The sequence below is a fragment of the Osmerus eperlanus genome, chromosome 3, assembly GCF_963692335.1.
Source record: "Osmerus eperlanus chromosome 3, fOsmEpe2.1, whole genome shotgun sequence".
In the NCBI taxonomy this organism is placed as follows: Eukaryota; Metazoa; Chordata; class Actinopteri; order Osmeriformes; family Osmeridae; genus Osmerus; species Osmerus eperlanus.
In genome coordinates this window covers 23,427,388-23,454,736 of record NC_085020.1, presented here as the reverse complement: position 1 = coordinate 23,454,736, position 27,349 = coordinate 23,427,388, and the positions used below count along the sequence as shown (strand labels likewise).

General features: G+C 50.0%; 1 protein-coding gene across 1 annotated transcript in view; it reads right to left on the bottom strand.

The window, feature by feature from the left end:
* LOC134016934 (coiled-coil domain-containing protein 148-like) overlaps positions 1-26,366 on the bottom strand; it is a 37,470-nt gene extending 11,104 nt beyond the window's left edge. Inside the window, exons 1-9 of the mRNA XM_062456177.1 lie at positions 26,324-26,366; positions 23,903-24,024; positions 20,439-20,542; positions 19,738-19,832; positions 19,119-19,273; positions 10,197-10,294; positions 9,664-9,843; positions 8,406-8,544; positions 1,243-1,449 (exon numbers count right to left, since the gene is read on the bottom strand). Of these exons, the coding sequence (XP_062312161.1) occupies positions 1,243-1,449; positions 8,406-8,544; positions 9,664-9,843; positions 10,197-10,294; positions 19,119-19,273; positions 19,738-19,832; positions 20,439-20,542; positions 23,903-24,007 (1,083 nt within the window). The 5' untranslated portion in view covers positions 24,008-24,024; positions 26,324-26,366. The remainder of the gene's footprint in view (positions 1-1,242; positions 1,450-8,405; positions 8,545-9,663; positions 9,844-10,196; positions 10,295-19,118; positions 19,274-19,737; positions 19,833-20,438; positions 20,543-23,902; positions 24,025-26,323) is intronic.
* Between the last annotated feature and the right edge of the window lie 983 nt (positions 26,367-27,349).

Below are 27,349 nucleotides of genomic sequence, written 5' to 3'. Positions count from 1 at the left end.
AGTACACTGGAGGGCCACACAGAGGACAGACAGTAGACCTAACTTGCTGTGTTTCATCTGACAACGTAGGCCTACCTTACTTTACAGTAATAATGTAGACCCTTACAGGGGGATTTAAGTCTGTAACCTCTTGTTCTGCAGTCAAACACAGCTATTATGGGAACATTTCTAGTGGAATCTCTGTTTCACCTAGGCTTGACTTATTCCAACATGTCCAGTTTCATAAGTGAATGAGTGTCGTCTTTAGCAGGTATCTTTAGCAGGTATTGTAAGGAAGTGGACAATATGGAAGAAACGTTTGTCACACAGTGTGTCTCTCACACACACACACACATACACACACACGTGCTGGTGTGTCCATGGGAATAATATTTGTTTTGCTTTTTACTATCATGCTGTCCTTCTTCCAAGGGCAGGCCAAAGCAACGTTCAGCCATGCCAACACCAACCGCGTGCCAAGTCCAAGTGTGCCCGGGGCAGGGGAGCAATCTGCTCTGTTTTTATATTGGGGTTCTTTTGCAGAGGAACCCCCTGTCAGCACAGGGAGAACACGCACACAGACAGGTCTGGGAGAACACGCACACAGACAGGTCTGGGAGAACACGCACACAGACAGGTCTGGAGAACACGCACACAGACAGGTCTGGGAGAACAGGCACACAGACAGGTCTGGAGAACACGCACACAGACAGGTCTGGAGAACACGCACACAGACAGGTCTGGGAGAACAGGCACACAGACAGGTCTGGAGAACACGCACACAGACAGGTCTGGAGAACACGCACACAGACAGGTCTGGAGAACACGCACATAGACAGGTCTGGAGAACACGCACACAGACAGGTCTGGGAGAACAGGCACACAGACAGGTCTGGGAGAACAGGCACACAGACAGGTCTGGGAGAACAGGCACACAGACAGGTCTGGGAGAACAGGCACACAGACAGGTCTGGGAGAACAGGCACACAGACAGGTCTGGGAGAACAGGCACACAGACAGGTCTGGGAGAACAGGCACACAGATAGGTCTGGGAGAACAGACAGGAGAGCAGGAGGAGGACAAAGCCCAGGGGGTAATCAAACCCAGAACCTTCTCCCTGTGAGGCGGCAGAGGAAGGCACTGTACCAATGTGCCACAATGCAACAGGAACAGCAAGACTAAGATCTGACTCACCTCGGAAGACTCACCTCATCATCCTACTCCTCTACATCCCTTCTTCTCTACCTCCTAGCTTCTTCTTACCTTGTCCCGGAGTCTGGAGCAGATGTCCAGCTGGTTCTGGCGGTCTCTCTGCAGGTTCAGATGCTCCTGGCGTTCCTGCCGGGCCTCCTCCATGGTGACCAGGGCCTTGGCCAGCAGCTCTGCCCGGTCTCGGTGCCAGCCCTGGGCCAAGGCTAACAGCTGGGCCTGGGTGAATCTCTGCCAATCCCAGCTCCGCTCATGTTCATTCTGTAATGACATGCCCCATAGACATGCACATACAAATGATGTGTTGGAGTACTAACTGAATGCACACACACAGGTTGGAGTACTAAAGCATAAACATCATCTCTTGCTGTGGTGCTGAGCCAGTAAGATGTGGAACATGTACAACATCATAGTATTTTTTTTTACTACATTTTAATTTGCAAGGAACAACATTTCTGAGCTTTTCCAATCCTTTTGGATTTTGACAGTGATTCTCTCCCTAATACAGGTAATACTGTGCTGTGTGAATGTGAGCTTATCTGATCGACAGAGGAGCTTAGCATGGATATAAACACAACAACAAACAGCAAGTTAGGTAGTTAAGAAGCTCAAACACCGCTTACAGAGATCAGGGTGGGATCAACACTGAGTTTGAATTATGCTGGACCAGGTTTGTAAGTCACCCCCTGCATACTGAAAAAGGGAGACTCTTCTCATGGATTCAATGACTAAATTCCAAAACACTGGTGGCAACAAAGAACTGCAACATCTGGAGTTGTAAGGGAGTTTTTATCTGCAGTGTGAGGAGAACCTCCTATCCTGGACGGCTGCTGTCCTGAGGAGAACCTGGGGTGGTGTGTGAGGCCTGCTGTCCTGAGGAGAACCTGGGGTGGTGTGTGAGGCCTGCTGTCCTGAGGAGAACCTGGGGTGGTGTGTGAGGCCTGCTGTCCTGAGGAGAACCTGGGGTGGTGTGTGAGGCCTGCTGTCCTGAGGAGAACCTGGGGTGGTGTGTGAGGCCTGCTGTCCTGAGGAGAACCTGGGGTGGTGTGTGAGGCCTGCTGTCCTGAGGAGAACCTGGGGTGGTGTGTGAGGCCTGCTGTCCTGAGGAGAACCTGGGGTGGTGTGTGAGGCCTGCTGTCCTGAGGAGAACCTGGGGTGGTGTGTGAGGCCTGCTGTCCTGAGGAGAACCTGGGGTGGTGTGTGAGGCCTGCTGTCCTGAGGAGAACCTGGGGTGGTGTGTGAGGCCTGCTGTCCTGAGGAGAACCTGGGGTGGTGTGTGAGGCCTGCTGTCCTGAGGAGAACCTGGGGTGGTGTGTGAGGCCTGCTGTCCTGAGGAGAACCTGGGGTGGTGTGTGAGGCCTGCTGTCCTGAGGAGAACCTGGGGTGGTGTGTGAGGCCTGCTGTCCTGAGGAGAACCTGGGGTGGTGTGTGAGGCCTGCTGTCCTGAGGAGAACCTGGGGTGGTGTGTGAGGCCTGCTGTCCTGAGGAGAACCTGGGGTGGTGTGTGAGGCCTGCTGTCCTGAGGAGAACCTGGGGTGGTGTGTGAGGCCTGCTGTCCTGAGGAGAACCTGGGGTGGTGTGTGAGGCCTGCTGTCCTGAGGAGAACCTGGGGTGGTGTGTGAGGCCTGCTGTCCTGAGGAGAACCTGGGGTGGTGTGTGAGGCCTGCTGTCCTGAGGAGAACCTGGGGTGGTGTGTGAGGCCTGCTGTCCTGAGGAGAACCTGGGGTGGTGTGTGAGGCCTGCTGTCCTGAGGAGAACCTGGGGTGGTGTGTGAGGCCTGCTGTCCTGAGGAGAACCTGGGGTGGTGTGTGAGGCCTGCTGTCCTGAGGAGAACCTGGGGTGGTGTGTGAGGCCTGCTGTCCTGAGGAGAACCTGGGGTGGTGTGTGAGGCCTGCTGTCCTGAGGAGAACCTGGGGTGGTGTGTGAGGCCTGCTGTCCTGAGGAGAACCTGGGGTGGTGTGTGAGGCCTGCTGTCCTGAGGAGAACCTGGGGTGGTGTGTGAGGCCTGCTGTCCTGAGGAGAACCTGGGGTGGTGTGTGAGGCCTGCTGTCCTGAGGAGAACCTGGGGTGGTGTGTGAGGCCTGCTGTCCTGAGGAGAACCTGGGGTGGTGTGTGAGGCCTGCTGTCCTGAGGAGAACCTGGGGTGGTGTGTGAGGCCTGTCTGGAGACATTCATCACTGTGCCAGGCAGCCTGACCAGCCAGCTGCACTCGGCTGCCTCGCTGTGACGATGGCGACGGGATCCAACGGAAGCTTCATAACGGTTAAGTGACGGTGGGATGACATCAGGCGGCTGACTGGCTTTATTGAAAGTGAGCGAGCTGACAGATCTGCCAATGGACGACATGCGGTGTCAGGGGCTGTCCGGAACGTTCTGTTTACTAATGCTCTGCTCCAAAGAGCTGGCGCTTTCTTCTTCTTCTTTCAAGTCCGATATCTCTGTCTACTTGTCTCTCTCTCCTTTTCTCCCCATGTCACTGTCCCCTATGTCACTCCCCATCTATCTCACTCTCCCCAATCTCACTCTCTCATATCTCACTCTCATCAATCTGCCATATCTCACTCTCCTCTATCTCACTCTCCCATATCTCACTCTCCTATAACTCACTCTCCCCTATCCCACTCTCCATCTATCTCACTCTCCATCTATCTCACTCTCCATATATCTCACTCTCCATATATCTCACTCTCCATATATCTCACTCTCCGTGCCCTGAGATAGATGGACAGACACATGCTCTGTGCCCTGGACAGACACACGCTCTGTGCCCTGGACAGACACACGCTCTGGGCCCTGGACAGACACACGCTCTGGGCCCTGGACAGACACACGCTCTGTGCCCTGGACAGACACACGCTCTGGGCCCTGGACAGACACATGCTCTGTGCCCTGGACAGACACATGCTCTGTGCCCTGGACAGACACACGCTCTGGGCCCTGGACAGACACATGCTCTGTGCCCTGGACAGACACACGCTCTGTGCCCTGGACAGACAAACGCTCTGGGCCCTGGACAGACACACGCTCTGGGCCCTGGACAGACACACGCTCTGGGCCCTGGACAGACACACGCTCTGTGCCCTGGACAGACACACGCTCTGGGCCCTGGACAGACACACGCTCTGGGCCCTGGACAGACACACGCTCTCTCTCATCTGGGCCCTGGAGGGCTGCTGGTGGCGTGGGTGGTGCAAGAACAAGGAGTGTTGACTTGCCTCTGCCACCAGGGGGCGTGGTAGATACTTGAGAACAGCAACTTCCCTGAGTCTGATTATGAGGTTACTGTGAGCAGCACGTGGGGGTGGGGGGAGGGGGGGGAGGGGTGGTGGGGGGGGAGGAGTGGTGTGTGGTCTCTGTGTGTGTGTGTGGTCTCTCTGTGTGTGTGGTCTCTCTGTGTGTGTGTGTGGTCTGTGTGTGTGTGTGTGGTCTCTCTGTGTGTGTGGTCTCTCTGTGTGTGTGTGTGGTCTCTGTGTGTGTGTGTGTGTGTGGTCTCTCTCTCTCTGTGTGGTCTCTCTCTGTGTGTGGTCTCTCTGTGTGTGTGTGTGGTCTCTCTGTGTGTGTGTGTGGTCTCTCTGTGTGTGTGTGGTCTCTCTGTGTGTGTGTGGTCTCTCTGCGTGTGTGTGTGGTCTCTCTCTCTCCGTGTGGTCTCCCTCTGTGTGTGTGGTCTCTGTGTGTGTGTGTGGTCTCTCTGTGTGTGTGTGTGGTCTCTGTGTGTGTGTGTGTGTGTGGTCTGTGTGTGTGTGGTCTCTCTGTGTGTGTGGTCTCTCTGTGTGTGTGTGTGGTCTCTCTGTGTGTGTGTGTGGTCTCTCTCTCTCTGTGTGGTATCTCTCTGTGTGTGGTCTCTCTCTGTGTGTGTGTGGTCTCTCTGTGTGTGTGTGTGGTCTCTCTGTGTGTGTGTGTGGTCTCTCTCTCTCCGTGTGGTCTCCCTCTGTGTGTGTGGTCTCTCTGTGTGTGTGTGTGGTCTCTCTGTGTGTGTGTGTGGTCTCGCTCTCTCCGTGTGGTCTCCCTCTGTGTGTGTGGTCTCTCTGTGTGTGTGTGGTCTCTCTGTGTGTGTGTGGTCTCTCTGTGTGTGTGTGTGGTCTCTGTGTGTGTGTGTGGTCTCTCTGTGTGTGTGGTCTCTCTCTGTGTGTGTGTGTGGTCTCTGTGTGTGTGTGTGTGGTCTGTGTGTGTGTGTGTGGTCTCTCCCTCTGTGTGTGTGGTCTCTCTGTGTGTGTGTGGTCTCTCTGTGTGTGTGTGTGTGTGGTCTCTCCCTCTGTGTGTGTGGTCTCTCTCTGTGTGTGTGTGGTCTCTCTCTCTGAGTGTGTGGTCTCTCTCTATGAGTGTGTGGTCTCTCTCTCTGTGTGTGTGGTCTCTCTCTCTGAGTGTGTGGTCTCTCTCTCTCTGTGTGTGGTCTCTCCCTCTGTGTGTGTGGTCTCTCTCTGTGTGTGTGTGGTCTCTCTGTGTGTGTGTGGTCTCTCTCTCTGAGTGTGTGGTCTCTGTGTGTGTGTGTGTGGTCTCTCTCTGTGTGTGTGTGGTCTCTCTGTGTGTGTGTGTGGTCTCTCTCTGTGTGTGTGTGGTCTCTCTCTCTGAGTGTGTGGTCTCTCTGTGTGTGTGTGTGGTCTCTCTCTCTGTGTGTGTGGTCTCTCTCTCTGTGTGTGTGGTCTCTCTGTGTGTGTGTGTGGTCTCTCTCTCTGAGTGTGTGGTCTCTCTCTCTGAGTGTGTGGTCTCTCTCTCTGTGTGTGTGGTCTCTCTGTGTGTGTGGTCTCTCTCTCTGAGTGTGTGGTCTCTCTCTCTGTGTGTGTGGTCTCTCTCTCTGTGTGTGTGTGGTCTCTCTGTGTGTGTGTGGTCTCTCTCTCTGAGTGTGTGGTCTCTCTCTCTGTGTGTGTGGTCTCTCTGTGTGTGTGTGGTCTCTCTCTCTGAGTGTGTGGTCTCTCTCTCTCTGTGTGTGGTCTCTCTCTCTGTGTGTGTGGTCTCTCTCTCTGTGTGTGTGGTCTCTCTGTGTGTGCCACAGATCTCTGGGAGGTGGTGAGCTGCTCCAACACACTCCACAGGTGGAACAGAATGTAGTAACTCTAAATGAAGGAAGTGTTTGGAGAATTCTATCTTATTCTCATTGCCTGGTTATGAAATGGGAATTCCAGTGACAGTTGTGAAATCATTTGGATGTGTGTCCATGTTATGGCTGACAACAGCTCTACATGTATAAATCCTCCTCCCTAAAGGCATTCCAGGCTGATGGAATGGGATAAAAAGCCCACCAGACCCCTGCTAACCCTCGCTCAGTAACCTCCCTCTGGCCTGGCTGCCCACCACCACACTGGGAACTTACAGCATACTGGCTCCACATTCTCCATCAGGCATGTGATTAGTATAATTCCCATGTTCGCAATTAGGTTTCACAATGGTCACATACTGTATGTGTGTGTGTGAAATTCTGTTCAAACGCAACACACATACACACACACATGTCCACACACACATGCTGATGTGCACACACATACACACACACATGTACACACACACACAGCTACTGTTATGCTCTGTCTTGTCCAGTCCTGGTTTTGGGTGTGTCTGTCCAGTTGTATCTTGTACATTTGTATTTTTTGTAATATTTTATTTTTTTAAATTACGGCAAGTTATATTTTATTTTATTGTATATTTTATTTAATTATAATTCCACTTAGTACTGCTAGTTTATGTAACCTTACATTTTAGGGCCCTATATGTTTATTGTTTGCACCTTCCTGCCAAAGCAAATTCCTTGTCTGTGCAAACTTTCATGGCGAATAAATCCTATTCTGATTCTGAGTCTATGTTCCAGGTCACATACCCCAATACTCCGGTCCACATCCTTCAGTTCACCTCCCAACCAGACGCACCTGTTACCCATACATCATTACCTGCACAGTTCATCTACCCTGGCTTCCCACAGACTCATCGCCAGTTCAACGTTGCTACTTTGACGGTAGTTGGTCGTTGTCTTGCCTTGAAAATTACTAATCCGCCTCTGCCCCTGTGTACCACAGACATCAACAGCTACCTAATTCCATCAGTAATCTACGGAGCTCACCATCATCACCCTCTGTGTCTGCACCTGGTTCATATCACATCAGCATCTGAGTGCTGCGTTTGGGTTCACCTGTCACTCCCCGTCACTACAGTAGCCTCCCCACATGGTACTGACACCTCACGGTGGAGGACAAACACAAACATGAGCTGTCTCACCCGGCCATTTAATGACGAATACAGAACATAATAATGGCTAAAATAACTTTGGTCAAAATAAAAAAAAGCCATTTAGTGTTTTACGATGGGGTTTTGTTAATTATGTTTTATACAAATGGATTAGCAAAAAATCATTCAGCCATTGTAATTATGACTAATACTTGAATGAGCCTCCCCACTCCCCCAGCTCTGCATTCTGAGCAGTTTTTTTTTTGTTGTTGCAGTGCAGCACTGCAACACAGTGCAGCACAGTGCAGCACAGTGCAGCACACTGCAACAAAGTGCAACACAGTACAGCACAGTGCAGCACAGTGCAACACAGTGCAACACAGTGCAACACAGTGCAGCACAGTGCAGCACAGTGCAGCACACTGCAACACAGTGCAACACAGTGCAGCACAGTGCAGCACACTGCAACAAAGTGCAACACAGTACAGTACAGTGCAACACAGTGCAGCACAGTGCAGCACAGTGCAACACAGTGCAACACAGTGCAACACAGTACAGCACAGTGCAGCACAGTGCAACACAGTGCAACACAGTACAGCACAGTGCAGCACAGTGCAACACAGTGCAACACAGTGCAACACAGTGCAGCACAGTGCAGCAGGACGGGGCTGGGAAACTCAGCTGAGTGGCACCCAGCTGGAACAGAGGACAGGGCTCGCAGTCTGGGAGCTGGAGGCATGCAAGAGCCACACGGCGGTTGTCATGGTGACGGAAGGAGGGAGGGGGGGAGGGGGGGAGGGAGGGAGAGAGAGAGAGAGGGAGAGAGAGAGAGGGATGTCCACGGAAGATGACATGGCACATTGCGCAACTCATCGAGCACATCATTGTACTACTGGATCCAGTGGCTCTGTCTGATATGATGCTCTGCTGGGGCTAGGATGTGTGTGTGTGTGTGTAGGTGTGTGTGTGTGTGTGTAGGTGTGTGTGTGTGTGTAGGTGTGTGTGTGTCCAATATACATCCAGAACGTAAACACTGGAAACACAGGTTTCCAGAGTGCACTGACCAGCTGGTGTGTGGAGCGGTGGGGGAGGACTCTGTGCAGCATGTCCGTGTAGAGAGCTCTACGTCTGGGCAGGTCTGCAGGATACTGCTCCACAGTCACCTGGAACAGCAGGTGTTCCTCAGCACTCCAGCCTCCAAACCTGCAGCAGTGCACAACATCATACAGGTTCACCTGCAGCACAGCACAGCACAGCTAGACACAACCTCATACAGGTTCACCTGCAGCACAGCACAGCTAGACACAACTTCATACAGGTTAACCTGTCTCCTGCCAGTCAGCATAGCTCATTCCAGACCATGTCAGCTTACACTACAGTATATATACTGTATACTACTATAAATACTGTATAATATACTGTATGTAGTTATTAGGAGGGAAGGCCTAATATTAGCAGTGTTCAGCATCAATGGAGATGAACATCAAAAGATCAGTTGAGCAGGAACACTGATGTAATCAACCCCATGGTGAGTTAGAGCTGTACTGGAGTCTTACAGCTATCTAACCTGCTAGTTCCCTCCCTCTCTGTCCCTCGCTCCATACCTCTGTCTCTCCATCCCTCTCCCTCTCTCTCCATCCCTCTCCCTCTCTCCGTCCCTGTCTCTCTCCCTCTCCATCCTTCTGTCTTTCTCTCCCTCTCTCTCTCTCTCCACCTATCTTTCTCTCTCTCTCTTTCCATCCCTGTTTTCTCTTCCTCTCCCTCTCCCCATCTATCTCTCTCCATCTCTGTCTGTCTTTCTCTCTCCATCTTTCACTCACTCTCTGATATGTCTGTCTTAAGAGTGGCTACCTCCATATGCATCGGATGGTTCAGAATCAGACATCCGGTTTCTTGCTGTGCCAGTTTTGTCTGAATGATCAAATCCATTTAGTTTGATGCCAAGCACTTTCTTCATCCATCTCTACACAATCTAGTTTTGTTTGATGCCATCACTTCTCGACAAACAATACCCATGCAGGGTCTCGTTACTATGACAACTACAATAGCCACAGCAGCTCAGAGTGTCTGTCTGAACAGATTCTGTTTCGGTCTGCAGTACAAGCTTTATTCGGTCAGTGTTCCAAAACAGATGGAAAACAAAAAACAATTGTATTTGCATAAAGTAAGTAGTGTGAAGCAAGCTTTAGGCTCAAGCTTCTCCAGCCTCCACTCTACAGGAACATAAACTACACAAATATCTACAACTATAGCCACACTTAAGTATAGCAAAGCATGGGAATCACCCTGGGGAATATGTTGGAAGTGTAGTCCCCACAGTACCTGTCCAGTCCCTGGAGCCTGTCCTGCACAGCCTGCAGCCTGCAGCGGTACCTGTCCCCCAGGGCGAGGAAGGCATGGACCAGGGAGTCTCTCAGCTCAGGGAAGAGGTCGTCTGCACCCAGCACCTCCTCAGGGACCAGACCCAGCTCAGCCAGGCTGCCTGGCAGGCTGCCTGCAGGCCTGCTCACACACTCCTGGCATGGGGAGGGACAGGAGACTTACTGAGGGAACGAACAAAGTTACGACTTCACCTTCACGAATCCCCTTGGTTTAGTTTGGGACACCACTCAATGTGAGCCAGTGAGATTTGACATGAACCCTGCCACATGGGCCTAGGAGAAGTGACCTATGAGAAGTGATCGAGCCGATCTAAAGAAATGTGAAGTCAGACCTTGATAAGGATGAGGACAGCCCTAGAGAAGCATATTATTAACCATTTGTACGCCAGGCTGGATACTGTAAAAGCGTCTGCTAAATGAATCAAATGTCAAATGTAAGTGTAACTGTGTGGGCAGACCGGGAGAAGATGACACACCTGCAGATGCAGGGAAGCAACCTGGTCCTCCACAGCACGACACTCTGAGCTCAGCTTCTCCATGATGCTGTCCTGCTGCTGTTTCACTAGGTTCACCTGGGGGTCCAAACCAGAGTCACATCCAGCACACTCCTCAGCGCCACGTGCTGTGGCCTACCACAGCGCTAAACATGCTCCTCTTCATCGACAGCATCATCAACATCCTCCAATTTCCTTTGACAGCATCTAAGACATGACACTGAGGACAGGTGAGACGTGGTTACTGTGGTTACTGTGGTTACATTTAGTCATTTAGCAGACGCTCTTATCCAGAGCGACTTACAGTAAGTACAGGGACATTCCCCTGAGGCAAGTAGGGTGAAGTGCCTTGCCCAAGGACACAACGTCATTTGCACAGCCAGGAATCAAACCGGTAACCTTCAGATTACGAGCCCGACTCCCTAACCGCTCAGCCACCTGACTCCCTGGTTACTGTGGTTACTGTGGTTACTGAGCATGGTCAACACAGACTGACTCTGGCCTCAGGAACACTGAGGACAGCTGAGATGTGGTTACTGTGCTCTGAGCATGGTCAACACAGACTGACTCTGACCTCAGGAACACTGACGACAGCTGAGATGTGGTTACTGTGCTCTGAGCATGGTCAACACAGACTGACTCTGACCTCAGGAACACTGATAGAACTCTGCACTTCTGATCCAGGATCGTCTGCTGAGCTCAGTGTAAAAGTGTCTGCAGCATGAATCAGATTTGATACTACTAACTGTACATTAGACTACGTCCTCTGATTCCTGTTGTGTTCAGAAGAGGATGCTACCATAACGAAGGTTCTCCCAGCAGCAGAACGTCAGTGGAACACACATTTTACCCCTGAGTTTCTTCTCTGTAAAACTGTGAGCCAATCACTGAAACAGGCTGCTGCTAAATGATGTGCAGCTCGCTGGATAACAGCTAACAACACCTCCTCAGCTCACTGGATAACAGCTAACAGCACATCCTCAGGTCACTGGATAACAGCTAACAGCACCTCCTCAGGTCACTGGATAACAGCTAACAGCACCTCCTCAGGTAACTGGATAACAGCTAACAGCACCTCCTCAGGTCACTGGATAACAGCTAACAGCACCTCCTCAGGTCACTGGATAACAGCTAACAGCACCTCCTCAGGTCACTGGATAACAGCTAACAGCACATCCTCAGGTCACTGGATAACAGCTAACAGCACCTCCTCAGGTCACTGGATAACAGCTAACAGCACCTCCTCAGGTAACTGGATAACAGCTAACAGCACCTCCTCAGGTCACTGGATAACAGCTAACAGCACCTCCTCAGGTCACTGGATAACAGCTAACAGCACCTCCTCAGGTCACTGGATAACAGCTAACAGCACATCCTCAGGTCACTGGATAACAGCTAACAGCACCTCCTCAGGTCACTGGATAACAGCTAACAGCACCTCCTCAGGTCACTGGATACAAATCCATCATCTGAGAAGTTGGTGGGTTAGGAGGAGGAATCAGTCCACTTCCACCTCTGCTGAGAGGAAGACTTTTGTTCAGGTTTTTTTTACAGGCTCATCCCAAGAAGAAAAACAGCTTACTTCAATCTGATTTAAATGTATTAAATGAGAACTTAACACATTTTTATTATATCAATCTTTCTCTCATAACAGCACCTCCTGAGCTCATAACAGCACCTCCTGATCTCCTGACAGCACCTCCTGATCTCATAACAGCACCTCCTGATCTCCTGACAGCACCTCCTGATCTCATAACAGCACCTCCTGATCTCATAACAGCACCTCCTGATCTCCTGACAGCACCTCCTGATCTCATAACAGCACCTCCTGATCTCATAACAGCACCTCCTGATCTCCTGACAGCACCTCCTGATCTCATAACAGCACCTCCTGATCTCATAACAGCACCTCCTGATCTCATGACAGCACCTCCTGATCTCCTGACAGCACCTCCTGATCTCCTGACAGCACCTCCTGAGCTCATAACAGCACCTCCTGATCTCATAACAGCACCTCCTGATCTCCTGACAGCACCTCCTGATCTCATAACAGCACCTCCTGAGCTCATAACAGCACCTCCTGATCTCCTGACAGCACCTCCTGAGCTCATAACAGCACCTCCTGATCTCATGACAGCACCTCCTGATCCCATAACAGCACCTCCTGATCTCCTGACAGCACCTCCTGATCTCATAACAGCACCTCCTGATCTCCTGACAGCACCTCCTGATCTCCTGACAGCACCTCCTGATCTCCTGACAGCACCTCCTGATCTCCTGACAGCACCTCCTGATCTCATAACAGCACCTCCTGATCTCATGACAGCACCTCCTGATCTCATAACAGCACCTCCTGATCTCCTGACAGCAGCTCCTGATCTCCTGACAGCAGCTCCTGATCTCATAACAGCACCTCCTGATCTCCTGACAGCACCTCCTGATCTCATAACAGCACCTCCTGATCTCCTGACAGCACCTCCTGATCTCATAACAGCACCTCCTGATCTCATAACAGCACCTCCTGATCTCATGACAGCACCTCCTGATCTCCTGACAGCACCTCCTGATCTCCTGACAGCACCTCCTGAGCTCATAACAGCACCTCCTGATCTCATAACAGCACCTCCTGATCTCCTGACAGCACCTCCTGATCTCATAACAGCACCTCCTGAGCTCATAACAGCACCTCCTGATCTCCTGACAGCACCTCCTGATCTCCTGACAGCACCTCCTGAGCTCATAACAGCACCTCCTGATCTCATGACAGCACCTCCTGATCCCATAACAGCACCTCCTGATCTCCTGACAGCACCTCCTGATCTCATAACAGCACCTCCTGATCTCCTGACAGCACCTCCTGATCTCCTGACAGCACCTCCTGATCTCCTGACAGCACCTCCTGATCTCCTGACAGCACCTCCTGATCTCATAACAGCACCTCCTGATCTCATGACAGCACCTCCTGATCTCATAACAGCACCTCCTGATCTCCTGACAGCAGCTCCTGATCTCCTGACAGCAGCTCCTGATCTCATAACAGCACCTCCTGATCTCCTGACAGCACCTCCTGATCTCATAACAGCACCTCCTGATCTCATGACAGCACCTCCTGATCTCATGACAGCACCTCCTGATCTCCTGACAGCACCTCCTGATCTCCTGACAGCACCTCCTGATCTCATAACAGCACCTCCTGATCTCATAACAGCACCTCCTGATCTCATAACAGCACCTCCTGATCTCCTGACAGCACCTCCTGATCTCCTGACAGCACCTCCTGATCTCCTGACAGCACCTCCTGATCTCCTGACAGCACCTCCTGATCTCATAACAGCACCTCCTGATCTCATAACAGCACCTCCTGATCTCATAACAGCACCTCCTGATCTCATAACAGCACCTCCTGATCCCATAACAGCACCTCCTGATCTCCTGACAGCACCTCCTGATCTCCTGACAGCACCTCCTGATCTCATAACAGCACCTCCTGATCTCATAACAGCACCTCCTGATCTCCTGACAGCACCTCCTGATCTCATAACAGCACCTCCTGATCTCATAACAGCACCTCCTGATCTCATGACAGCACCTCCTGATCTCCTGACAGCACCTCCTGAGCTCATAACAGCACCTCCTGAGCTCATAACAGCACCTCCTGATCTCATAACAGCACCTCCTGATCTCCTGACAGCACCTCCTGATCTCATAACAGCACCTCCTGAGCTCCTGACAGCACCTCCTGATCTCCTGACAGCACCTCCTGAGCTCATGACAGCACCTCCTGATCTCATAACAGCACCTCCTGATCCCATAACAGCACCTCCTGATCCCATAACAGCACCTCCTGATCTCATAACAGCACCTCCTGATCTCCTGACAGCACCTCCTGATCTCCTGACAGCACCTCCTGATCTCCTGACAGCACCTCCTGATCTCCTGACAGCACCTCCTGAGCTCATAACAGCACCTCCTGATCTCATAACAGCACCTCCTGATCTCCTGACAGCACCTCCTGATCTCATAACAGCACCTCCTGAGCTCATAACAGCACCTCCTGATCTCCTGACAGCACCTCCTGAGCTCATAACAGCACCTCCTGATCCCATAACAGCACCTCCTGATCCCATAACAGCACCTCCTGATCTCATAACAGCACCTCCTGATCTCCTGACAGCACCTCCTGATCTCCTGACAGCACCTCCTGATCTCCTGACAGCACCTCCTGATCTCCTGACAGCACCTCCTGAGCTCATAACAGCACCTCCTGATCTCATAACAGCACCTCCTGATCTCCTGACAGCACCTCCTGATCTCATAACAGCACCTCCTGAGCTCATAACAGCACCTCCTGATCTCCTGACAGCACCTCCTGAGCTCATAACAGCACCTCCTGATCTCATGACAGCACCTCCTGATCCCATAACAGCACCTCCTGATCTCCTGACAGCACCTCCTGATCTCATAACAGCACCTCCTGATCTCCTGACAGCACCTCCTGATCTCCTGACAGCACCTCCTGATCTCCTGACAGCACCTCCTGATCTCCTGACAGCACCTCCTGATCTCATAACAGCACCTCCTGATCTCATGACAGCACCTCCTGATCTCATAACAGCACCTCCTGATCTCCTGACAGCAGCTCCTGATCTCCTGACAGCAGCTCCTGATCTCATAACAGCACCTCCTGATCTCCTGACAGCACCTCCTGATCTCATAACAGCACCTCCTGATCTCCTGACAGCACCTCCTGATCTCATAACAGCACCTCCTGATCTCATAACAGCACCTCCTGATCTCATGACAGCACCTCCTGATCTCCTGACAGCACCTCCTGATCTCCTGACAGCACCTCCTGAGCTCATAACAGCACCTCCTGATCTCATAACAGCACCTCCTGATCTCCTGACAGCACCTCCTGATCTCATAACAGCACCTCCTGAGCTCATAACAGCACCTCCTGATCCCATAACAGCACCTCCTGATCTCCTGACAGCACCTCCTGATCTCATAACAGCACCTCCTGAGCTCATAACAGCACCTCCTGATCTCCTGACAGCACCTCCTGAGCTCATAACAGCACCTCCTGATCTCATGACAGCACCTCCTGATCCCATAACAGCACCTCCTGATCTCCTGACAGCACCTCCTGATCTCATAACAGCACCTCCTGATCTCCTGACAGCACCTCCTGATCTCCTGACAGCACCTCCTGATCTCCTGACAGCACCTCCTGATCTCCTGACAGCACCTCCTGATCTCATAACAGCACCTCCTGATCTCATGACAGCACCTCCTGATCTCATAACAGCACCTCCTGATCTCCTGACAGCAGCTCCTGATCTCCTGACAGCAGCTCCTGATCTCATAACAGCACCTCCTGATCTCCTGACAGCACCTCCTGATCTCATAACAGCACCTCCTGATCTCATGACAGCACCTCCTGATCTCATAACAGCACCTCCTGATCTCCTGACAGCACCTCCTGATCTCCTGACAGCACCTCCTGATCTCATAACAGCACCTCCTGATCTCATAACAGCACCTCCTGATCTCATAACAGCACCTCCTGATCTCCTGACAGCACCTCCTGATCTCCTGACAGCACCTCCTGATCTCCTGACAGCACCTCCTGATCTCCTGACAGCACCTCCTGATCTCATAACAGCACCTCCTGATCTCATAACAGCACCTCCTGATCTCATAACAGCACCTCCTGATCTCATAACAGCACCTCCTGATCCCATAACAGCACCTCCTGATCTCCTGACAGCACCTCCTGATCTCCTGACAGCACCTCCTGATCTCATAACAGCACCTCCTGATCTCATAACAGCACCTCCTGATCTCCTGACAGCACCTCCTGATCTCATAACAGCACCTCCTGATCTCATAACAGCACCTCCTGATCTCATGACAGCACCTCCTGATCTCCTGACAGCACCTCCTGATCTCCTGACAGCACCTCCTGAGCTCATAACAGCACCTCCTGATCTCATAACAGCACCTCCTGATCTCCTGACAGCACCTCCTGATCTCATAACAGCACCTCCTGAGCTCATAACAGCACCTCCTGATCTCCTGACAGCACCTCCTGAGCTCATAACAGCACCTCCTGATCTCATGACAGCACCTCCTGATCCCATAACAGCACCTCCTGATCTCCTGACAGCACCTCCTGATCTCATAACAGCACCTCCTGATCTCCTGACAGCACCTCCTGATCTCCTGACAGCACCTCCTGATCTCCTGACAGCACCTCCTGATCTCCTGACAGCACCTCCTGATCTCATAACAGCACCTCCTGATCTCATGACAGCACCTCCTGATCTCATAACAGCACCTCCTGATCTCCTGACAGCAGCTCCTGATCTCCTGACAGCAGCTCCTGATCTCATAACAGCACCTCCTGATCTCCTGACAGCACCTCCTGATCTCATAACAGCACCTCCTGATCTCCTGACAGCACCTCCTGATCTCATAACAGCACCTCCTGATCTCATAACAGCACCTCCTGATCTCATGACAGCACCTCCTGATCTCCTGACAGCACCTCCTGATCTCCTGACAGCACCTCCTGAGCTCATAACAGCACCTCCTGATCTCATAACAGCACCTCCTGATCTCCTGACAGCACCTCCTGATCTCATAACAGCACCTCCTGAGCTCATAACAGCACCTCCTGATCTCCTGACAGCACCTCCTGATCTCATAACAGCACCTCCTGAGCTCATAACAGCACCTCCTGATCTCATAACAGCACCTCCTGATCTCCTGACAGCACCTCCTGATCTCATAACAGCACCTCCTGATCTCATGACAGCACCTCCTGATCTCATAACAGCACCTCCTGATCTCCTGACAGCAGCTCCTGATCTCCTGACAGCAGCTCCTGATCTCATAACAGCACCTCCTGATCTCCTGACAGCACCTCCTGATCTCATAACAGCACCTCCTGATCTCATGACAGCACCTCCTGATCTCATAACAGCACCTCCTGATCTCCTGACAGCACCTCCTGAGCTCATAACAGCACCTCCTGATCTCATGACAGCACCTCCTGATCTCATAACAGCACCTCCTGATCTCCTGACAGCACCTCCTGATCTCCTGACAGCACCTCCTGATCTCATAACAGCACCTCCTGATCTCCTGACAGCACCTCCTGATCTCCTGACAGCACCTCCTGATCTCATAACAGCACCTCCTGATCTCATGACAGCACATCCTTAATCAGTCATATTGAAACTCCATTAGTGTTAAATTCAGACATGCCCCTGCTTCCATCTGAACACTCAAATTCCTCTAATGCACAAACTAACAGAGTCATTATGAGGAGTCCTAAGGCACGGCTGTTGGCACAATGAGTTATTCACAACCAAAGAGGGGGGGGGGGGGGGGAGTGTGTCTCGTGTGTGTGTGTATGAAATACTATATTTGAGACAGGGAGAGATGAGATGGAGAGAGTGGAAAAGAGAGATGGATAGTGACGAAAGAGAGATAAAGAGAGATAAAGGGGAGCGCCAGTTGAGAGAGATAGAGTGAAAGAGAGAGACAGAGATGAGAGGGAGAGCAGAGCAGAGCAGGGAAAGGCTCTTGGCTGTGCTTGCAGGTGGATTGGGGCAGAGTGGCCCGGATGAAAGAGAGGATGGGGGATGATGGGAGGAAGGCCAGAGCCAGCGTGACTCACACACAGGAAACCCAACATGGCAGGCAGACCGCTCATCCCCCAGAACGCTCTGCTTTCAAAGACGGTCCTCCTGCTCTCTCTGCCTTAAGCTCGCCCACTCACTCCCTCCCTAGCATGAAAAACCCCTCTGGAGTCAAAGACAGAATTAATTGAAGAAAGGAGACGGACGCTATCTAAATAACAACCCATCCAGGAACAGCGCTTTACTGTGGGCAGGCAGAGGCCTTTCTGGGAGGAGAATCCTTCTAGCTCTCTGTGGGATTGGCATGGTAGCCCTGTTATGATGGCCTCTATAGAGACAACATTACTGAGCTTCACAGCAGGAGCTGTACCTTGAATGAAAGGAACAGTCATGAATGAGCTATAAACAAGGTCAAGTAGGCAAGTGGAATCATTAGGGTGAGTTAATTGTGGGTGAACCCACATACACCATATTCTTTGTTTGCTTACATTTAGATGCAGGATCATTCCAACATGCCCTCTAGTGCTGTTCATCTTGAGATGTATATGACTCTCTTGGATGAAGTGTATCTGTGTACTGTGGTCCCCTTCATCCTTTCACTGTTTAATCCCCTCTAGTATCCAGTAGTTACCTGGAGCAGTTTACAGATGTGTTTTGTCCTAGCTGGGCTTCTGTAGTTACTTTTATCAGTAGAGGTATGAGGGTACCTGTATCAATAGAGGTATGAGGGTACCTGTATCAGTAGAGGTATGGAGGTACCTGTATCAGTAGAGGTATGGAGGTACCTGTATCAGTAGAGGTATGGAGGTACCTGTATCAGTAGAGGTATGGAGGTACCTGTATCAGTAGAGGTATGAGGGTACCTGTATCAATAGAGGTATGAGGGTACCTGTATCAGTAGAGGTATGGAGGTACCTGTATCAGTAGAGGTATGGAGGTACCTGTATAAGTAGAGGTATGGAGGTACCTGTATCAGTAGAGGTATGGAGGTACCTGTATCAGTAGAGATATGAGGGTACCTGTATCAGTAGAGGTATGGAGGTACCTGTATCAGTAGAGGTATGGAGGTACCTGTATCAGTAGAGGTATGGAGGTACCTGTATCAGTAGAGGTATGGAGGTACCTGTATCAGTAGAGGTATGGAGGTACCTGTATCAGTAGAGGTATGGAGGTACCTGTATCAGTAGAGATATGGAGGTACCTGTATCAGTAGAGGTATGGAGGTACCTGTATCAGTAGAGGTATGGAGGTACCTGTATCAGGACCTGCTCCCAGTCCGAGGTGTGAGCGGGGGTTAGGGGGGGTCTCTGGGTTCCTGGCAGCCTGACCTGCAGGTCCTCCTTCAGCTGCCACACAGGAGCCACGGTGGCTGCCTGGAACAGCTCACGCTCTCTCTGCAGGACCAGCTCTACACACACACACACACACACACACACACACACACGCATACACACACACACACATACACACACACACACATACACACACACACACACACACACACACACGCATACACACACACACACACACACACACACACACAGACACACACACACACACACACACACACACACACACACACATACACACACACACACACACACACGCATACACACACACACACACACACACACGCATACACACACACACACACATACACACACACACACACACACACGCATACACACACACACACACAAACGCATACACACCCAGGCACAAAAAAAAGAATTTTGAAATTTGTGAATCGATTTGAATCGCTAGAAGACTGAATCGTGATTCAAATGTGAATCGATTTCCCCCCCATCCCTAATATACATATACACATGTGCCCACACACACACTCATCTGAGGACTGAGAGCAGTGTTTACCGTAATGCAGCAGCTCAGAGAGGAAGCTTCTGTCAGGTGTGTGAGTGGAGCTGCTGTCTCCCAGACAGGCCTGCAGCTCAGTTTCTGCCCTCGCTCTGGGGGGGGGGTACACATCAGAACAGGTTCCCTCTGCACACAACCAGCGTTTATATCCGGTCCTCCCATCAAAATATAATGGGACTGTAACTATAGAAACTGGATAGCTGGAAAGCTCCCTGTTCGTCTGTGAGCGCTGCTCTCACGAGCGCCCGCTCCGAGCGTCTGCTCTGCCGTGTGGCGGAGGCAGTCCTCAGAGCAGCTTATTACTGGAGCCCACGCCTCTGAACACCATTAACCTTGGTTTACTCAGACACAGTCATTACCCAGAGAGCAGCCAGGAGCTGACTCTACCCTTCTCACTTCACCAGCACCGGCAAGGCCCACCAGCCAGTCAGCCAGTCAGCCAGTCAGCCTGCCAGCCAGTCAGCCTGCTAGTTGAAAGTAAGCACAACCAGCCCCCCATCTCTACTCTCTTTCATGATCCAATGTTAAAGGGGCCTGTCTTTACCCCCTCTGCCTGCTGTCCTCTCTCCCCTCCTGCACAGCCTGAGTCAGAGCTCAACAAGGCGGAGCAGTCTGGCCACAGTGTGGGGTGGAAGGGCCGCTTTACAGAGTCAGACAGCTCAGCTTTACTGTGTGTGTGTGTGTGTTGTCAGCCTCACCCAGCCCAGGCCAGCCTGGCACTCTCCCTGTTCCACACCTGGCGATGCTGCCGGCCCACACTGCTCTCCCTGCTCGCCCTGGCAGCCTGCAGGGTCCTGACAACCTGCAGGAACACAGACCAGCCACAACCACCACACACACACACACACACAGACCAGCCACAACCACCACACACACACGCACACACACACACACACAGACCAGCCACAACCACCACACACACACGCACACACACACGCACACACACACACACACAGACCAGCCACAACCACCACACACACACACATAGGACAGTGAAAATCACCACACTGCTCTCCCTTCAGATTAGGAGAGCTTGTTATCAAACTTATCATAGTATTGACTACAGGACAGAATATTTGATTTTGGCTGATTATTAAGGAGCATTGTGAAAGCGTAGATGTTTATCTGGTGTTGTAAGCCTTTTCATAACATAATATGTGGTTTAGAGACAGAACCAAAACAGTGTGTTTGGGTGGTGTTGTGTTAGTTTACTGCGGATTCAAACTGAGTTTCGGTTCTATGTTTCCTTGTCTTTGTGTCCTGGGAAAACTGTTTTTATTCAGGTCTTTGGTTCAGTCTGTGCATGCTTTTCTGTCTTTGAAATATTGACTTTGAAAGGCCTGTAATCTGTGTGAATTCATGCGCAACGTCACCACTGTGGACACGCATGAAAAGAAAATACACACGGGCAAATAGAAATATTCAGGTGGAACACGCATAACATACGTGAGGCGTGTTCCCTGTGGGAATAGAGGAAGGGAATTTGTGTCTTAATCTCCCCTCATTTATTGGTCTTTTTCCTTTTTTTCATAGCCCTCTTGGTGAAAACATCTCATTGTTCTCTATCAGTCTAAATGTGCATAGGCCACTGGTTCAGATAATTACAGTTCTCACCTACTGTACATAGCATTGATTATATACTGGAAAATCTCCCACAGGATATGAAAACCACCCTTCAAGTCTTGTTTTATTGTATGCATAAGCCTAGTCCAGTTGGATATGACATGAACAGCTTTGCCTCCAATAGGCTGCATATCAGCTGAGACTGGAGTCAACGTGGAATAATATGCAGCAGCCCTCTGAAAAAATCTCTCAAGTCCAGAAAAGTAAACGGTGAAGTCATCATGAATGGAATTCCAATTGTCTGGCACTTACACCTACCTGCACAGACAAGACAGACACACCCGTACACAGACAGCACACACACAACACACACCTAAACACACACACAACACACACTGGCACACGACACAGGCAGTGCACACACATCAACACCTTTACACAAGCACAAAGGACACACACCTTTACACAAGCATCAAAGACACAGCACACACACACCTGTGAGGCTGTACACAAACAAGGCAGCAGCACCCACCGCTGGTTCCTGTCCTGACAGACCTGCGTGACAACATCCTGCTTCCTGTCCTGACAGACCTGCGTGACAACATCCTGCTTCCTATCCTGACAGACCTGTGTGACAACATCCTGCTTCCTGTCCTGACAGACCTGTGTGACAACATCCTGCTTCCTGTCCTGACAGACCTGTGTGACAACATCCTGCTTCCTGTCCTGACAGACCTGCGTGACAACATCCTGCTTCCTGTCCTGACAGACCTGTGTGACAACATCCTGCTTCCTGTCCTGACAGACCTGCTTGACAACATTCTGCTTCCTGTCCTGACAGACCTGCGTGACAACATCCTGCTTCCTATCCTGACAGACCTGCGTGACAACATCCTGCTTCCTGTCCTGACAGACCTGTGTGACAACATCCTGCTTCCTGTCCTGACAGACCTGCTTGACAACATTCTGCTTCCTGTCCTGACAGACCAACGTGACAACATCCTGCTTCCTGTCCTGACAGACCTTGGTGACAACATCCTGCTTCCTGTCCTGACAGACCAGCGTGACAACATCCTGTGTGGCTCAGGCCTCTTCACCTGCTCAGCTGACCTGGTGCGCTCACCTCCTGACAATCTAGATTCAAGCCTGGCTATCCAGGACACTCCGCCTGTCTTTACACATGAACCAATCAGATCCTGTCCTGCAGAGATTCATGGTAATTTAGCCCCTCTCTGTGGGGAGATTCAGAGAAAGCCTGCTTTTCAGCAGGAGGGAGGGGCACTAACACAGGCTGTCTTATCTAGTCCATGCAGAGAGCTGGATTGGAGCGTGCCACAGGCAACAGTAATGAGACACTAAAAAGCTTCTGCCACAGTTTACCAATTAAAACACTGCAGGTCTACAAGACTAATCCCTTCTGCCCTCTGGGTTAACTTCTCACGCTGCTACCAGGCAGAGAAAGGCAGAGAGAGGCAGACAGAGAGAGGGAGAGAGAGGCAGACAGAGAGAGGGAGAGAGAGAGAGGCAGATAGAGGCAGAGAGAGGCAGAGAGAGAGAGGGAGAGAGAGAGGGAGATGCTGGAAACTTCAAACAGCTTTTTGGTTGATCCTCTGTCTGCCTTATGAATATTCAAACAAAAAATATTTAGTTTGACAAAGGTGAAATTTTGGAGCACCCTTAAGGGTTATTTAACATTTTGTTGTTTTATACAATCCCCCCATGTCTTAATGGATCAATTGTGAGTGTTCTCAGTTCAACCACATACAAATGGACGCGTGTCTACGCACCTGGATGCGTGAGCACAAAATGTATTCATCGAAACAAGAACACCTTGGGCCTAATTCTTATTATTTATTGGGCCAAATATGCTATGAGAATGTATTTTCCCGAAAACAAACCCACTATGTTTCAATTACAAACCATCCAATATAATTCAACCTTCAATGGCACACTCTTATCAGATCCAATTACCTCTCCTGTTTGTAGGCTTAATGACCAAGAACACCACTAACAGTCCATCTCACTGAAGGCATGTTAACTAGATACTCTGGCAACTACAGCTGTTATAGGAAACGTGAGGACGTATCCTATTATCACTTCAGCTTTGTTATCATCACTCTGTCACTTAACGAAGACAAACACATAGCACACCGTTTAAACACATAGCACACCGTTTAAACACATAGCACACCGTTTAAACACATAGCACACCGTTTAAACACATAGCACACCGTTTAAACACATAGCACACCGTTTAAACACATAGCACACCGTTTAAACACATAGCACACCGTTTAAACACATAGCACACCGTTTAAACACATAGCACACCGTTTAAACACATAGCACACCGTTTAAACACATAGCACACCGTTTAAACACATAGCACACCGTTTAAACACATAGCACACCGTTTAAACACATAGCACACCGTTTAAACACATAGCACACCGTTTAAACACATAGCACACCGTTTAAACACATAGCACACCGTTTAAACACATGGCACCCAGGTAATACAGCCCCCCCCCGCCTCTCACAGTACTACAAACATTGTCAGGAAAAGCCTATTGAAAGCTGACAGCAAATCAAAATGTACCTTTTGTCCGATCTGTGCAGTTTCCTGGCGTTTGGCCTCCACTAGGGCTTGTAGTTTGTGGTATTCAGCTGGTTTGTACCTGGAGCACCACAGCCCGTTCTTCATCCACACAGCCAGAGTTTCTGTTCCCGTAAAAGCAAGGTAGCACATGTAAGTCAGCTCTGTGTATTGGTAAACACAGAGCGCTAGCATCCTGGATCTCAAGAGGTTTCCATCTGTTTTACTGTCTGAGGTACTGTAGGCTTTACTGTCTGAGGTACTGTAGGCTTTACTGTCTGAGGTACTGTAGGTTTTACTGTCTGAGGTACTGTAGGCTTTACTGTCTGAGGTACTGTAGGCTTTACTGTCTGAGGTACTGTAGGTTTTATGCCACTGACCACAGAAACATCTTGCTACAGGAAAAGTATCTCCTGAGTGGAAGGCTCTCTATGATGGAAGGCTCCATCATAGAGAGGATCAAACACACACACACACAAACACAGACTCATACAAAAATAGACCCATACACACACACCCAAAGGGAACATGAAGAAGCTGTGGTAGACAAACGATCCATGTCAGACAGGTTTAAAGTGGTTCAGCAGTGGATTCAGAAGACAGGTGAACTAACCCTGACCAGGCTGGTGCTAACAGCAGGGGAGGAAACACAAGCCTTCAGCCTCTCACATCACAAGAACTTTGGGTCAGTTTTGTTCAAGACAGCAGTACAACAAGAGGTAAGTGTGGACTGAGTGATGTCACAGATCACATGACAGCCAGCTCACCTACATCCTCGGCTCTGAAGGTGCGCTGGGCTCTTCCACTCATTGCTGCACATCTGTTGACCAGTCTAGAATACACAATATAATCTATTATTTTATATGTCCTCAGCAAAGAATACATGTATATATACAAATAGAAATGGCTCTGCGAAGTTTGACTGAAAGGTCAACACTTCACCTCCACTCCAAAGTATTTCTGTAGTTTAATCAGCTTACTCAAAGGATTAAAACTGTATGACTACATTCAAGAACGTAGCCTAATAAAGATAACTACTATTAAAGAAAGAGTACTCTATTGAACATTCAAGGTCTTAGAGATAGCGGGAATAACCTCTGAATTCTCAGTCTCTCAAAAGTTTGTGAGGCTGAGGCCAGGCGGGGCCTAGCGACAGATGGTGCAGTGTGTGATCAGACAGCATATCTCAGGGATTCCTCTGCTCAGGAAATGGTCTGTTTGCTAGCTTGTACCAACTCAAACAACACCATCAACAACCTGGATGGCTTTACTCATCTTGTAAAATAGAACCAAATCAACATATAGAAGAGACTGTTTGCCAATCCCTATAGTAGCCTATCCTGAAGAAAATGGCTTTATTTGTATGCATGCAGGTCCCAGCAGTAGAATAACATCAAATGTCTTTCAATGTAGAAATCAATTTTACATGGCAGAGCTGGGAAACCGTGAAGGCAGGAACCATCGGGAATAATAATTAATTTTCTTAATGCATGTGATTATGTCTGGAAGCCCCACCATCCACCCCATCTTCATTTAACTCTGGCACTTCTACACATTGTATACAGTTGCTAATTCTGTCCACAACAATTCCATCCTCCAGTTAATATAAGTAATAGTATAAAATGGGGAGTCAGGTGGCTGAGCGGTGAAGGAATCGGGCTAGTAATCCGAAGGTTGCCAGTTCGATTCCCGGTCATGCCAACTGACGTTGTGTCCTTGGGCAAGGCACTTCACCCTACTTGCCTCGGAGGAATGTCCCTGTACTTACTGTAAGTCGCTCTGGATAAGAGCGTCTGCTAAATGACTAAATGTAAAATATCCTGTTTAGAGAAAGAGCCTGATATTTCATAGATGTGAGAAGTGTGAATCGACAGACGCCATCCTTTTCAAAACCACTGGAGAATGATTAGTGCTCCGCTGTTACCATCAGCCCCTAGCAAGGGGTTGTCCAGAGCATCACCGTCGGAGGAGGGGGTCTACAAGGATGACTACAGATGCATACACAGGCCTTCGTTTACTTACAGAAAGGAAGGATGGGTTAGCTTGAGGCATGTATAGTAGACCTGGTTGAAGGGGGGGGGGGGGGGGGGCAGACTCAGCTAGGACGCTTTACCGATAGGCCACAAAAGCAGAATTATATCAATTTTTTCTTCGAAAGTCCCGATTGCCCCAGTTGGTACAGGGACTAAGTGGATGTACACACTATGCCTACAGTACTGTACTAGTATTGTAGCACTACTGTACTGTAACGTTGATTTTACTGCTTTACTAACCAGAAAGGCATACACTTCAAATAACCACATATCCTGGTAAGTTAAAACATAGAGAGCAAACGGTTGGCAAAGGAGACAACATAAAAAGCAGGGCTGCCGGTAAGATAAACCGAGGTGATGAACATTTCCATCGTTAATCACTGTATCCTACCTTATTACGGTCTCCTACCCAGCAGCACTCATGTATTTGGTTGACAAAATGTGTAACCAAGGAAACTATTTTCTCCCTACGATTGGCCAATTCAACGATGAGAACGCCCTCTGTGCCAAAATGATCCAATGAGGACTGAGATTCTAACCTACAGTGGGGTGACGTCATGTTTGCTAGTATTCCTTCGGAGTGAACGCAGGACACAGCCCGCTGCTCCTTCCTGACTATGGAGGCGAGTTCCACTCTTCCTCATGCAGGGGACTAAAAATCCGGACACACAGGGCTGCCACTTCCAGAGAAGTTAAATGTACCAATGTGGATTCGTGCCAAAACACAGCGATCTCAACAACAATCCTCCTACAGGTACTGACTTATTTCACTCCTTCTTTAAAATCGTTTAGAATGAAAGGAAAGCATCTGCATGCGTGATATCCAGACTTATTCGATCTATTAATAAAGTGCTAAAGTAATTCAACATGTGAAGAATCTTGTGTGCGGTTGTTTCAGTCACACGTTTTTATTGCAGGATCCTAAAACCTCAACATCTAGCCAGGATCTTAAAGCGCGATAATCTTTTTCTTGTGACCGTTTCGCCGCCACGCACACCTTTGAGGGACCTTCACATGTTGGCTTGTGTGCAATTTAGCCGGAGCGCGGCTACATTGTAGTCTAAACTTTAAATGTTTAACGTAAGCCTTCATTACACAGACGACTTACGAAGGCGCTACTTAACACAAAAGTGTTTTACTTTTGATGACCTCGTCCTTGAGACGGTGATAAAACATCCCAATAGCATTCAAAAACAGCCAGGTGAGCTTTGTGTGTGGGAATCTTTGGAATGCGAGGTCGCCAAGGGGCGGAGATTGATGCGCTTCCGCACTTAAATGCAACGTTTTCTTGCTAAGCATGGATATTATATGGCCTTAAGCGACACTGGATTTAACTATAATGTACACTGCAGCTTTTTCTTTGAACCCCCCCCCCCCCCATAAGATTCTGCTATCTGCACCAAGCCCGTTTGCTGAG